Consider the following 15,690-nt stretch of genomic DNA (forward strand, 5'->3'; position numbering starts at 1 on the left):
ACCAGCTGTCCTGCTCACAGCGAGCAGCATGCAGCGCCGTTTTTTTCTTTTTTTTTGTCATTTATTTTTTATTTAATCTAGAATTCTGTTTCCTCTTCCTTTTTAATTATATTCTGTCTTTGAATTCTATTGTCCTCTATTTGTCATTTTATCCAATATAACATGTATTTTGTAGACTGTGCTTGGCTGTATCACAAACTCACACACCCTGTTGCCATCTCTTTTCACATTTCCACGCCTGACTCAGTAAATGTAACGGTCAAGTTTTTGGTGTCTCCTCTTGTTTTCATCTCTTCCGTCCCCATGCTGTTCTAATATTCAAATCCTGAAGCAGAAAAATGAAAAAAGTCCCTTGTTCATATCAAAATACTGGTTAGACCCCTACTGCACTTTCTTTGTGTTATCAGTTTTTTGTCTTTTCTGAGCTAAATCGTTATCCTCGTATTTGTTACACATCAACAGTATGTTTAGGGAAACTTCATCACTAGGAAAATGCTAAAATAGCTAATCAGATCAAATACTTTTAAACTTCATTCTTTTATCACAACAGTGGTTGCTGAAAAAAAAGATATCTAACTATTATTTCAGACCAAATTTCAGACGTTTTTATTCCTGATCAGGTTAGATCAATGATTATCATTTTTATGTAAAAGTTCTCATTCAACATGTATTTTGGAGATGTGTCAGGTTTCAACAAATAAACCTGTATAAATAAATATAACTGTAAATATAGATATATCTGTGGGTGTATAAATACCTGTAACTCCAGTAACACTTTAGATGAGGAGCTGCAAAACTCTCAATATAATGTTGACAAAGATAATGGATGCATTTGTTAAGCTTGTTAGTTTATTAATATGCCCTTTGTAGACAATTATCTCACTTTAGGTGTTAATGAATCTTACTAAGTATGTTAATCAATCTTATTTGGGTTATTGCGCTAATAAATGACTTAATAACATCCTATAAACACATTAATAATGTTTGTTAATGTGTTAATAAAGCTTTATAAGGAGTCTTATTATAAAGTGTAACCAACCTTGTTTGCAACTAATGAAAAATACCGGCTGACAGTGCCAAATTAAACGTCACTGTAACTATGTTAATTCCCAACTTGTTAGTAACACATTTAAAAATATTTCTTTTTCGTATTTCTAAATTAAATATTTTTGAACTTGAGCAGTTTGACGCTGCTGCATGACCGACTTTGACAGAACGCCGTGAATCTCTCAAAATCACTTCGTCTGTATATACATAACCAGAATTAATTCTTATATATAACACTCCGAAAAGGCACAATATCGTTTTTTGGGGGGAAAAAATTGTTTTTATACTGCTGCCCTTAAACTCACTGTTGTTTTTTTTCTTCTTTTTGCTATATTTCACAAAAGTTACAAAATCCTTGAGTGTTGCAGAACTCCTGAACTTCCACTGTCCTGTAACATTTCAATGCGTGTTTAAATGAAAATATAGGAGATTCTCTCTTTTTCGGCTTTGCCCAGTCATCTGTCTGGACACCTTTTATGCGTCCTTTGCTGAATCCAATTCACACACTTGTTTTTTTTCAGTTTAATCACAATAACAGCTTGACACCTCTTTTACTTCCCTGCCAGCTCCAGAGCACAGTTTTGTTTCTCACATACATGTCATGCTTGCTATTAAAAATGCATGTACCTTAAGAATGAGCAGACGAGCTAAAAAAAAAAAAAAAAAAAGGAAATTTGGATTAGATTTTTTCCCCTTAGGAAAGAAAAAGAAAACATGAACATTTGGCTGCAAAAAGCGCTCAACTTAGCAATGCTTCATCCAAACACCCACAGTCATACTTTGTGCTGACTGCACTTTGAGAAGAACAACTTACTAAAAAACTCAGAGAATCGATGCTCACCAGTGTAGACAAAGGTCCTGTTAAAAGGTGCAGATGCAAATCATCAGACTCGTGCTCCGGGAATTTGCTGTCTTCTGCTTATATTTGAGAAAAAGTAACATTTATGGGAACTTTAAAAAGAGGTTTTATCAAAAAGACAAAAGGTCTGGTTAATATAAAGCTATGAATTAAAAACAACTAGCTATCAATAAGTCAAATATACAGCTTTAAGACAAATACATACATTTTTTAAATTTGTCACATATTTTTATTTTGTTTTAAATGTTTCTTTTCTTTTAATAGAAAACCATTATACACTGAATAACCTTTCAATTTTTTAAGACTTTTTCCCCTGTATTTTTTAATTCACAATTTTGTTTTACATTGTTGCAAATCTATTATAAATGCAATTTATTTATACTATTTTGAGTTATTTTAAATCAACAAGAGCAGCTTTTTTCATTGACTTGTAATAATCGTCAATCAAGGTCACAGTGCTGTCAAAATGGTAAAAACATTATTTGGTTTAACCTATTAAATTATTTGGGGTGATAAGGCTTGAACATATACATATTTTAAAAAAAAAATTTGATTAACATATAACATCTTTAAACATTCTAGATTAAATTAAAAAAAAATAATATAAGATTTAATATAATTTTAATATAATATTTGATTTAGAATAGAATAGAATAAAACTTTATTGATCTCACAAATGGAAATTACTTAGTTACATTATTTATATAGATGGATAATAAAAAAACAGACAGAAAAATGTGTTTTAACTAGATTTGATTAAGTTAAAAAAAACACATTCAAATTAATATGCTATGTCTGTTGAGGTTATTACGATTAATAAAATTGATTGATTACTAATGTAAATTTAAAGCCACACCCACAAACAGCAAAGAGTCTAATAAATTATTTTTAAATATCGAGGAAGGATTCCTTAACCCCAAAAAATAAAGTCAGCTCACGTACATCAGGTAAGATACATAAAAAATAAATAATTAATCCTGGAATTTTACTGCACTTTTTTATTATTTTGAAAATATTCCAGGATTACAGACAGTTGAAATCCCATTGGGTCAACCTGTCCATCAAATTTCAGATGGATTTTGTTTTCTCGTCTCTCTTAATTGCCTGGAGGATTAAATGTGTTTAATTAAGAGGTGATTATATGTGACGGATGACACAGCAGGACCGCCATGACTTCATCCTGCTGCTGAGGCTCTTAACACCCTCTGCATCCACGTTTCCGGATCCGCCACACAAACATCTCCTCCATATGTCTCTCTATGGCCCCGCCCTCCACTCACCAGCTGATTCTTCCATCTTCATGCTAATAGAAATGAAAACTAGAATGATTCTGAGAAAAAAAAGATGGAGGCAATGTAAGAAATGAAAATTAAAAGGTTGAACCGAACACAAAGTCTTTCTGCAAAGGAGATGATGTCATTTTGACCTTTCGGACGCTAGCATGACCTTTTGCTAACAGACAAATCAAAAGAAATCAGCTGTGTTTGAGACCTGCCAGTCTGTTTACAGAGCAAGATCCATCAACATATATGTCCCGTAGAGAGAAAACATCTGAATGTTTTGCTTCATATCAATTAGTGCAACAAAAAATATATAGCAAATATGTGTTTGCTGCCATAGCGATCGGTTTGGAATCAAATAAGAGTCTAAAAAGCGAGATCTCGCCACTGTGGGAGGAAGCACAAAGTACCCAAAGAAAAAAGCCTCGCCGAACCCTCAGCATGCAAGTCAAAATGAAGCGGCTGCGAGGCGACGGAGCCATCTTTATTTACAGCACACTTTCAGCTCACTGTGCTTTGTCTGCAAGCTCGTCTGTGTCTGTATGGCTGGCGACAATAAAGATAAAAGAACGATAACAAGACAAAGAAATAAGAGAATCCAGAAAGAGCAGAAAAACAGAAGATAACCAAAAAAAAGGCAGAAGGCCTGTAATTAATCGAAGCTGTAGAAACAGAAAAGCTGAAGAATGTATATTTTTGCATTGATAGAACTTTTACAGTCCAGTGTATTTTGTCTCAATGATTAGCTGGGGTGTGTGTGGGTGTGTGTGTGTGTGTGTGTGTGCTCGGAGCATCTAGAGGAAGACAGATGGGTCACACAGATCTCCCTCTGTGAGTCTGGAGCTGCACCAGCTAATTGTGTCTTAATTAAATATGACCTGTCTGTCCCGGCTCCTGCTCGCCCATGGGTGACACATGCTAGAGTGTCTCTATGTGTTTTCATACTTTTAAAGCTAATATGTGTGTCTGGGTGTGTGTGTGTACAAACAGCTAAAACTGCAGGTCTCATATTTATTACTTTGTGGGGTCCAACAACAAGGAGCCCACCCAAAGCATGCAAGAGAATCTGGCCACAGAGAAAAGATATGACGCTCGAAAAGTTAATAGCCGGAAGTCCCTTCCCCTGCCAGAGCCGGCCCCCCCAAAAAATTATCATTAATGCCCGAAAACATTGGCTGGAAGTCTTCGCCCGGAACCCCTCTTTTTAAGCTTTCAACCTTTTTTCCCGTTTCTTCTCTCTTTTTTCTAGTTTTTTTTCTCTGTAAAAAAATGGAATTTAACCGGCTCCGATCAACGATCAGCTGATTCACAGTGAAAAAAACAGAATTTGGCCGACTTTTTCTCTGGAGGTAAATGGATGTAGTTAGAAAAATGTAAACACTTGCTAATGTTGATTTGAAAGAAATGAAATGATTTCTGTCCCATTTGAAGCTCATCTTGCTCACTAAACTGTTATACAGTTACAGTTCATTCGCATTTAAAAACTGATAGTTCAGAAAAGTTTTTAAAATGTCATTTTTGAAACGGTTTTCTAAAGTTTAGGGAATTTCCGCTTACACAACCGGCTAAAGTTGCTAAATTTCCGCTGTAAATTGTTTCTGGCATCGTCTTGCATGACCAGAGGCCCCTCAAAGGATAGGGCCCAGCATACTTGTTCTATGAAAAGAAAATTGCTGTAAAACAGACATGAAATATTTACCAAAGGAAAAAAAAATGGGATTGTAATTTTTTGGTCACATCTAACACACAAGTCACATGTGACATCTGACCTGCTCTTAGAAGTGATCTGAAAGCAACAATCATTTTGATTATTAAAAAAGGTGTTTTTGTCCCTACTAAAATACAAAATTTTAACTTATTTGTGTGTGTAGTGGGTGGGCCTCTCAAGAACTGAATTTTGGAAATTAACCCCATAGTAAAAAAGCAAAAATTCCAATCTTTAAAACTAAAATGGTTTTCATACTTTGTATTTTTTAATTGTGCTTCCTGATTTTTTTCGCAGCTGTAGTACCTCAGGAAATGGTGGACCCCACAACCTACTAAAAACTAGTGGGCCCCTCAAAGGAGCAATACGAGTATCTGTGTTCTGACCTGAAAACCATTTTGTCAGTTTATCTGCCAGAAGAAATCTGGCTTCATTTCATACATGAGCATCAAACCAGGACAGGTTTAGAATCATAAACATCAACCTCTGTGTTGTTTACTGCGTGAGCAAAGCATCAGATTGAGAACTTTTGTCTTTATCGTGTGACAATATTTGAAGTAAAGCAACATTTCTCAAATTCTTTCAGTCACTTCTATCTACGAAGCTTAATGCATGATTCATCAGCCGACCTCTTAACAGTTTTTGTTGGTTTAAAACTTTAATAACAGTTTTCAGGCTGACGGCAACTAGAGTTGTTTGCTGAAAAGGAAAAGGAACTAAAAAAAAAAGACTTTTTCTGAACTGATGTTAACCCTTTAACACCGGAGCTCCAGTGTTTGAGTTCTTTGACTTAACTTTTTAAATTTGCACTAATAAATTATATTACAGACGAACATAAAATAAAAAAAAATCAATGAATAAATAGATAATTTCCCTTTTTTGACCCAAAAGTGATCACCCGAACACAGAGATGATAAATCAAACAGGTTAATATTGAAATGAATGAACTCCAAGCTAAATTGAGGTAAAGAAGCTGAGAAAAAGCATTGTTGTTGCTTCTGAACAGGTGAAACCACTGGAAAAAATGCTTAAAAAGTAGTTTGAAAGTGAATTTTCAAATAGAAACTGACCAATAATTTGGCTGAAGGCCGCACTTCAGACAATCGCACACAGAGGACTTACCATTGTTGGAGCGCAGAGTCCTGCCTGTGATGCCATTCGTTCCAATAGGATGATGAACTCCAGCTCCATCTACGACTCCTGCCTCCCCCGGCTGCTTCAGCAGCTCCGTCAGAGTTCTGCATGTTAGAAAAAAAAAGATATTTTATGCTTCTTTGACTGCATCTGAGCATCTCTGTGTCTGTTTTAGAAAATAATTGGAGCCAAACTGAGATAATAAACTGAGAAACACACTCCCCATCTCTCATTCTTTCATGCAACAACTTCATATTGAATCTGTTCATTTGCATTCAAACTCAGCACCTGCATTTGGAGTTGAGATAAAACTGTTTCTTTATGATTTAAGACAGAAGATAGGCGCTCCTAGTTTTTACATCAACCATTATTTGGTTTATGGTGCTGCAATGATCCCACTTGTTTATGCTTCATAAGTGCTGATAGCATCAGATTCTTTTTAGATTCATAATTAAAAAGCTAATAAAACACAATTCCATTAAAGATGGCATCATTGTAATTCATCTAAAGTTTTTGTTTATAGCACAAAATGTAGTGAAGGAAAACAAAATGAAACAGGGAACAAAAGAAAACAATAAAAGATTGATTTGTATTATTGAAAGCTGCAGTGTTTACAGATGCTAACCCGTCTTACTTTATTGCTGTTTTACTATTAATGAAAGTGATGACTTTAAAGACCCACTCCGATGAAAATTAGAGCTGGTATCTGTATCAAAACTGTACAGGTTGATAGCTCGCCGTTTTTGTTGCACTTGTATTGTTAGGGTGGGGTTGTGAGGAGTTGTAAGCTAGCAAGAGAGAATGTAAGCAGACAGATGATGGGAAAGGGAGGCGGACTTACTCCCCACCAACAGCCCTGCCTACAAAACAACTCAGGGGAATTTCCAATGACCTCCTGCTGTTCTGCAGAAACTATGTTCTATAAAACTATAAAGATTTCCTGGATTTAGGCTAAAAATGGTATTAGCATAACTAAAAGACCATTGGTTTTGAAAATAGATCAAAAGATGTTTGAAGTGTGAAATTAAGACCATGCAGCTATATATGCAAGAGATAAGGCTTAACAAATGGATAAAGACCAATTCAGAGACACAGTTTTTTTTTTTTTTAACTTATGTTGACATTTAATTATTGTTAAAATTCATATTGTTTTTTTTTTTCTTGTTGTTAATCTTGGAGTAAATCCTAAACCATCATTAGTTTTCTGCTTAAATTGTCCTCCAATAGTCAGCGGATTGTTTGGAAAAATTCAACAGTTGCTCTGCTCAAACAGACAAACAACAAGTGATGAAATAAGTGACTATTAATTACTACTAATTAAAACTGGATCAAAAATGATTAAAAACTGTAAAAAAAAGTCAACCTTTTCCTAATTTAACTGTTTGTTTTCATGAATGTGCAAGGACTACAGTCTTTTGGTGAAAAATGAATAAAGTCAAGGACTTGATACAAGCATAACAGCCAAACAACAAAAATAGATGGAGCAAGAGGAGCAGAACCACATGTTTGAAGCAAAGGAGGAGAAAAACTCCAGATGGACAGAAAACGGAAGTTTGCTCTACCACACAATGCATCCGGCCTTCAGCAGGAGGAAATCTTGGTTTAATAAATAGATTTTTTCAGGATGTTTGTCAGACCTTTGAGACTCCACAGCCTTTAGTCAACACCTAGCACACTCACCTCTGCTTGTTAACCACGCCCACTTTTAGCTGCTAACCAATGGCACAACTCAAAAAATAAAGGTAATCGGATTTAGGAGTTAGACAAATGTCTTGAAATTCTTCTTCTTCTACTGTTTAATAGCGCATATCTTCCATCTACAGTTGGGCAAGGCTTGCTGCGAAATGCCAAAGTTGTGTCAATATCACAATTTGGGCAGAAAATGGAAACTGTTTCATCACATCGCAATGGCGGACACAGATCACCAGCATGTCAGGAGAGTGGCTTTGGTTTATCTTTATTTAAAAAAAAAATTGTTTCCGTGTCTGCATTGACCAGATAAACCAAATCCAAGTACCTCTGATGACCCAGGATTCTAGCAGCATTTAAACGCATCATTACCCACAAATCTTTTCTTTCTCTGAAAAGAGTCTCACCTCAAATGTGTGCATAAATGTGGTTTAGTGCTTGTATAACAAGGACTTTGAGTATGATGTTTAAAGATTTGTGCATAATTTAGTTTCAATCTGTCCTAATTTTAACTTTTGCATGTGTAAATTGTAGTTTGTAATGTTTTTAATTAAATGATTTGGTAACGTTTTATAATAAGATTCATTAAGAAGCTTTATCTAAACATTAACAAACATTATTAATGTGTTTAGAAGATGTTTAGAGGACATGTATTAATAAAACCAGCCAAATAAGGTTTATTAACATACTTAGTAAGATTAACATCTAAAGACCATTTTCTACAGAGACCATATAAATTGCTTACAAGCTTAACAAATGTATTAAATATCTTTGTCAACATTATATTAAGTGTTTTGTAGCACCTCATTTAAAGCGTTACTAATGATTTTTATACTTATGCAGACAAAATGTATTCTATGAGTAACAAATAAATTAAGCACGCACAAATCCAAAGTTATGCACAAATGAAGAATTACGCATGAACAAATCGGGTTGAGTCTATTTTCTCTCCATACTCTCCAACCTCCAGGCTCCAAACAGATACCAGTCCGCTACTGGGACCCTAACCTTAACCTGGTACCAGATGCAGATTGGTACAGGACATTGATGTGTTTTGGTACTGGTTGTGCATTGGTACCGGTTCCGGACGCTGCACCAGTTCCGAACATGGTACTGGATGCGGACTGGGCCAGGGTTAGAGTACAGTTTTAGTGTACCAGTAGCGGCCCTGTCCTAAGGTTTGGTTCGTGTCCAACAAAACGACTGGACCGCTGATTTAAGTGGAACAGCCAGCACGTCAAAAAATGACAAGTTGGGAAAACCCAAAAAGTGACGCGGAAGGGTCGTTATCCAAGTCGTTATATATGTGACGACTTGGAAATGAGAATGTGAAGCCACAGGAGAGTATTGGAACAAAGTTTGAACTGTAAGTTCAACAAAGCTTCACTTTCTGGCTCAGCTCTCTCTCTTCACCACAACAAACCAGCTGACGCCCCTCCAAACCTCCTGCCTATCCCTCACTTTGATCCATTCTCCAAGATACTTAAACTCCTCTCCCTGGGGCAGGAAAACTCCGCCCACCTAGAGAGGGTAAACTAAGGTCAACAACCCTCATCCCAGCTGCTTCACACTCTGCAAACAAATGATTGTAGAATTGTAGAAATCTTGGTTATTAAAGGGTTAAATCATTTCTGAAACAGAAACATATGGTAGAAAACTACAGGAAAAAGATAAGCCGGTGTCATTGGTTGACATTGATTTATGAAAAACAAAAACAAACGTGGCAAAAATTGTACATTAGTGCAACATAATCGGATTGCTGTTCATTTCTTAGCTTCCTTATTTTGTCTTAGCATCTCAAAAACTGGAGATAAAATAATGCAAATCTGTTCTTTTGTTCCACTTAATGGCATCACAGTCCCATTAATGAAGCGTCTGCTGCCCTGCTGGACTACGGCAGCGTCCTGCTCTGCAGAGGGAACATGAACGGAATACAAGCGACTCATCAAAAAGACCCAAATTACCATCAGGACGACAATTATCCAAAATCAAAGCTCTGCACGGCGACAAGAAAAGCTGGTTTACCCCAAAACCAGATCCTGCCTGCTGACATTACAACTGAGGAAAAATTCAGAACAAAAACTCAAACCTGTGAAAGCCACAAAATACCCTCTAGAGATGAGTGCGTGCTGACGGAGGAGAAAAACGCTCCCTGGAGCGTCTCATCTGCCCCTTGAATTTTCACTTTGGTTGCCATTTCCTCCTTTTGATCTCATTAATATTTATCCACTTCCAGTCCATTATTTCATTTGTCTACCACTCTTCCCCTCTTCTACCATTCATAATGGTAATAAATCCAGGCCGAGCCGCTCTCTTCTCCCACTCCCACCTGTTCTGTCTTTCATCCTCTGTGTTGCTCCACGCTTGCCGTCCTCGTATTCCTCCATCTGGTCGAAAAACATCTTCAGCTGCTTTTTGAATTTTCCCACATCTGATCGTCCTGTTATCGTTTCCATCATCTGTTTTTAATTTAATTCCTGCGAGGCTCTGATCTCTGCCTATTTGTAGCGTGTAACATGTTTTTTTTTGCCTTTAAACACTGATCTCATCCACCTTTTTTCACTTTTAGAGCTCTCAGTACCAAAAAAATCCATTTATACCATTCTAATTTAACCTGAATTCAAAATGATATTTAACTCTATAGAACTATTCCAAATTTCTATCTCATTAGCGTGATCAAAACTAAACCTAAAAACCCATCGGGTATAGCTTGGTCCATGTTTTCTGCCTGTAGTTCATCATCCTTCCACTAGGGGCAGTAGAAGGGCATTTCAAAATGGCACCCTCCATGAAATCTCAACAACACTTTTGACAGGAAAAGTTTTGTTTATTTTCTAAACTTTATAGTGACACTAAGTCATTTATTGTTATTCTTTTTTTTAAATGACTACTTATTTTATTGAAAGAATGCAAAATTAGTTCATAATTAATTCGTTTTAAATGTGTGGATCAAATAATACCCAGTGGCAAAAATAAATTGTTTTTTCCTCAACAATTATGTCAAAATGTTTATATTTTAAATTAGCATTGTTGTTGCAAAAACATACTAAATCGCCCAAAGAGTCATAATCGACACAATCTATATCTAATAAAAAATATATTGAACATTTCAAAGGTTTAAAAACATGTTAAATTAAAAAAGAGTGACTTTTAGTTAAAGTAGTGGGTTAAACCTAAAAATATGTAATTTTTAAAACCTTAAATACAGCCAAGTGTGTCACCCTGCAAAACAAAATCATGTAAATGATGTGACAGTTGAAAAAGAATGTCAACTAGTTTGCAAACTCAAGACGAGAATAGCATCTGTCTAAATGCTAAGAGGAGTCTGGCTCCTTTATGATAAGGAGACAAACTGCTAGTATTGATATGCAGCACTTCAAACAGCACAGGTGTGAAGGTTATTTACTACAGAGCCACATGGGTCCAAACAAACTCACCTTTTTATTTTTTTAGGGAATATGTGTTTATTTAATCTTTTTTCATAATCTCGTCTAGCGCATATTAATGATACAAAATGATTGCTGAATGCAGAAAGAATTAATCGATTCCACAGGTTCATTACAGATTATATAAGAACTTATTTTTTTATTTTCGATGATCCAAATGCAAAACTAATGGAGGAAGAACACTATACTTTACAAAAACTTAAACAAAAAATAAAAAAGAAGGGAGGTGGGATTGTGAGAAAGCACGCACTGGAGCAAACATCAACAAATTCTAACAAAAAAAAAATCCATATAAATCACAAAAGTTGTAGAATCTAAAAGTGCCTCACTGGAAAGGAAGACGTTTGCTGAGGAGCAAGGAAAACAAAAGGTAAATTTGAGGAACTACAGCCATAAAGGTCAAGGATTAGGGTCCAGTGACACTCTTCAGGGCAAACATGATCAGAGCATTCTCCCATCAAATGTAGCTTAAGTAGAACCCAAGAACAAGAACTTCACAGCCTCGAGGGCCGGTGTCCAACATGTTTTCCCACTAGCCTGCCATAGAAGCTCCTTATTGGCTAAACACCCTTAACCTGAGTACTCAGCAGCAGATGAGACAAACCCCAGCAACCCCAAAAGGGATAAAATGAGTTAAGAATATGGATAAATTAATGCAATCTTACTGAAAAAAAGTTGGAAATATGTTTACTTTTGAACATGTGAAAATGTCTCAAGACCTTTGCAGAAGTAAATCTTCTTTAATTAGGCAAAACTCAGAACAGATTAATGCTAATATACTGCAACTGCATCTATGAATGAATCAATCAAACTAGAAGGTTTGGAATACTGTGCAGACATTTTTAGATGTAGTATCCTTATAAAAGCAGCAATTACCTTAATTTCTGTGAATTGAAGCAATAAACACCGTCGGGTAAGACACGGAACACTACCTTGAAATTCTAACAGACCGAGCACTTTATTTTCCTCAAACTAAGCTGTCACAGAGCTGATAAAAGTGACAAATTTAAAATCTATTTGAGCCTACCAAATGAACGCTAATGTGTTTTGCAGTGAAGGAGTTTATTCAAGCAGTGTGGTAATTGGTTTAAATGGAGTCAGCCATTTACCGTCGAGAAATCAAACGCAATTAGTGAGCATTCAGACGTTTACAAGAAAAAGGAATTAGCTTCAGAAGACTCAACTGATATTCTTCAGGGGTGAAATGTGAAGCCTTTAGAAAGGTGTGGCAGTCTGACAGGAATGATCTTGATTTTTTTTTTCAAAGAAAGAGAGCAGGTAAAAAGTCTTCAGCTTGTTTTTTTATGCATTTCCCATTTTTCATGGCAAATTATCATGAAAGTAATTTGTTGCTCATTTAAGGTGACGGATTAATTTATGCGTGAAATTTTCAGTTTCTTTCATGGCTTATTGTAATCCATGTTCTGAGCTGGAGGCAGATTTGAAGTGAAAAATCACAATAACTGTTGCCGCGGGGCTCATCATGTACACAACAAATCAATCGGCTTCGCCCGGTTGAAGATATCCAAAAAACAGGTGCTGAGTTGTCAAATTGTCGCAAAATGTCGCACATTTTTGTTCAGATTGACCGTTTTTGGCTTTAACTTTTTGTCATCAAACAAACATTTGTTTATCCAAAGTGAGTCACACTTTACTGAACAGCCAGCTGTGAGTTAAGTATTCAGGAGGTAGGGTCCCTAAAACAGCTAACTATGTGTTCTTTAGTCAGTGCTGTTCTTACTGGAGGATAATCCTGAAAAACCTGGACATGGTAAGCCAGTAGTTAACATGAAATATCAAGGTTGTAGCTCGCTTGGTGAGCCAGTGAGTGAAAATGTTCACGAACATTTTTCTATGCGTATGCTGCGGGCAACAGGTTGTACCAACATTTACACAACAGGTAGGAATAAGTAAGAGACAAACTCATTTTTTGTACAAGTCTTTATTTCTTAGACACCCCTCCAAATTCTGCGGACTGTGCAAGGAGCCTGTGGGTTCTGTAAGTGCGTTCTACTTGCAAGCCTGATACAGATTTGCCATTTTTGCCTGCAAGCAGTCTGATGGGCAGTAGTGACTAAGACTGAATCGAAATTGCTTCCTTACCTCTACAGTGTCTCCCTATCCATACAAGTTCAGAGAAATAGGAAAACTAGTGTGGATGTTACTAGCCCTTGATGACTTTGTCAATAGTTGCCAGTCGTCTAACAACATCGGTATGAAATACTTCAATGTTTAATTGTAAACTTCTGTACTACAGAGTACACCCAAGTGAAGTAAAGCATTAGGGTGAGGGTTATGTGGATCACCCTCGCGAAAGCCCTTCCTTAAAAAAAAAAAAAAAACACTTTTGGACACTACAACAGCTCCAGATGCCCCGAAAATTGGACAAGTAGAGAGTAGCTGAAGCGGTAATTCAGCGTAGAGATGTTCACACCGGACACAATTCGTGCGTCAAATTTACTTCTCGATGTCTCCTAAAATCCTGGCTTTGACACCTTAGCCATGAGTGGGAGGAGGAATCGCCAACACTTTTATGAACTTCCTTTGCTTCCTCATCATGGAAAACATGGATGATGTTGAGCGAGTAGTTTGAGTTTGTATGTTTTGGAGAGCTGTACAGAGGCACTGGCAAGAATGTTGCCTCGTCTGGGTTCACCAGATTAGTCAGAGTCTCTACTCCGGGAGCTACACCTGGATGACAGACGTTGTAAATACTTTTGTCTGTCTGTGGCCCAGTTTGAAGAACGTCTTTCCTGCTTTAACTCCAGAGGGAAGCATCAAAATAAAACTGGAGAATATTTTTATTATTGTGTCAACAAAAATGAAATAAATAATAAAATCACCATAAGCCCATGGAGCTGGAGCAATTGTGTCTGCTCCAACGGCAGCTTTTCATCTACCGAGCAGCCAATCAAAGGTCAGCATAACCAACTCCGCTCCCTAGGGGCAGGACTCGGCGGCTTTGTTGGCCCTTAGGCAAAGGCGCTCGATAGTTCTGCCAGACACTGGGTGGTGGAACTCGCTACGCTGTCCACCGGACGGTTGGCTAGCGTAGCGGGCTCGATCACTCATGGGCTCTATGACCGGTTGGCGACCTATCCGAGCTGTGCTCAACAGTCCCCAGGACAGTCTCCAGCAACCCCGCGGCCCCAGCAAGTTAGGAAAATGGATGGAAGTTCAGGACGGAAATCCTCGTCTTGTGCTGTCATATTCGATTTTTCTTTTCACTGAAAACGCCATGCGCCCAAAACTGAGTCCCTGATCACCGTGTCTGCTACCGAAATCGCTCCGTTCAAATAGCACTGCTGCTGGACTGACATACCATGTCCAATGCCCAAATTACCCCGCAGGACCTCTGATTGCGTCTGTACATTGATTCAGCATTGAAACTCGACACCCATCCACTTGAATCGCATTTGTCATAAATGCGTGCAACTTGAATAGCTTTACAAATATTTTACAATACACTCATCACACGCGAAACAATCAGATGTACTATTTTTAATACGCATCAAAGGAGCTGCAAAAACTTCGTTCCCCTAAAGCTGCGGCCACTTCTCTCCACAACCTGAAAACCTGCAGCACCTGTACGGGTCAACCCATGTTCAGTGGATGTGACTGAGAGTCAAGACTCTGATCACTCGTTTACTTTGGTGTTTGATAATCAGTCTAAACATGTCGTATGTTCAAGTCAAGTCTTAGATCGTAGTCAAAATAAGTGATTTTTTTCATTTCTTCACTCAGTTTTTTTTTTTTTTTTTTTAATAATTCATTTCTCATTTAAACATGAGAGCCCTGACAATCCGTTCACACTTTCTCTGTTAGGGGTTGTTTGACCAAATTGCCTCATTCTGAACCTCGTTTTGAATATTTCATAATGTGCATTTTGTTACTGTGCTTAGAGAAGTACTTGCAGTATGATTAGGGGAAACAGAATTGCCATGTTGGATTCGGTGAGCACATTTTTTTAAAGCTGATTGTTATGCAAATGAAGTAGAACTTCGGAGTTGTTCCAAATGTGCTGCCTTTGAAAAGGCGCTTTCAAACTGGAATACCAAATGAAGCCTTTGAAGTTTAGAGAAAAAATTCAGATACTCAGTGTAAGGAGGGTACTGTGTGCGGGTACTGTAAAAGTTTATAGTTCCATCTCTCTGTACTCTTCTTTGTCTTGAGCTGTTATTTAAAAAAAAGCCAACCGTTGACGTCTCTTTTCATCAGTAATTTCCAGCACTTTATTCAGCCGCTGCCTCCAAAGGTAAGCTGGGGAGTCATCAAACACACGCGAAGGCCCACGTTCCTCTCAGAGACAAAGCTAACTGGATGCCATGATGGCACACAAGTGGTGCCACGTATCATCTCTGAAGGGGTCTAATACCGCGGGCGCCATGACTCAGAAACATCCCTGTCTTTGCACTTGTGTGTGCATGCACACACCCCCGCTGCAGACACGCTGATATGCTCTAGCTGCCAGATAGTGCACCCATGCAGGCTTGCTGCAGAGCCTGGAACTGTCTCCCACCCTGCTATTCT

The 15,690-nt window shown here is 37.4% G+C and overlaps 1 protein-coding gene across 1 annotated transcript in view; it reads right to left on the reverse strand.

The window, feature by feature from the left end:
* The window catches only part of LOC112146530 (protein shisa-8), a 123,639-nt gene that overhangs the window by 71,924 nt on the left and 36,025 nt on the right, over positions 1 to 15,690 (reverse strand). The window contains exon 3 of the mRNA XM_024272399.2: positions 6,014 to 6,129. Coding sequence (XP_024128167.1) covers positions 6,014 to 6,129 — 116 coding nt within the window. The remainder of the gene's footprint in view (positions 1 to 6,013; positions 6,130 to 15,690) is intronic.

This window comes from Oryzias melastigma, linkage group LG8 (assembly GCF_002922805.2).
Source record: "Oryzias melastigma strain HK-1 linkage group LG8, ASM292280v2, whole genome shotgun sequence".
Taxonomy (NCBI): domain Eukaryota; kingdom Metazoa; phylum Chordata; class Actinopteri; order Beloniformes; family Adrianichthyidae; genus Oryzias; species Oryzias melastigma.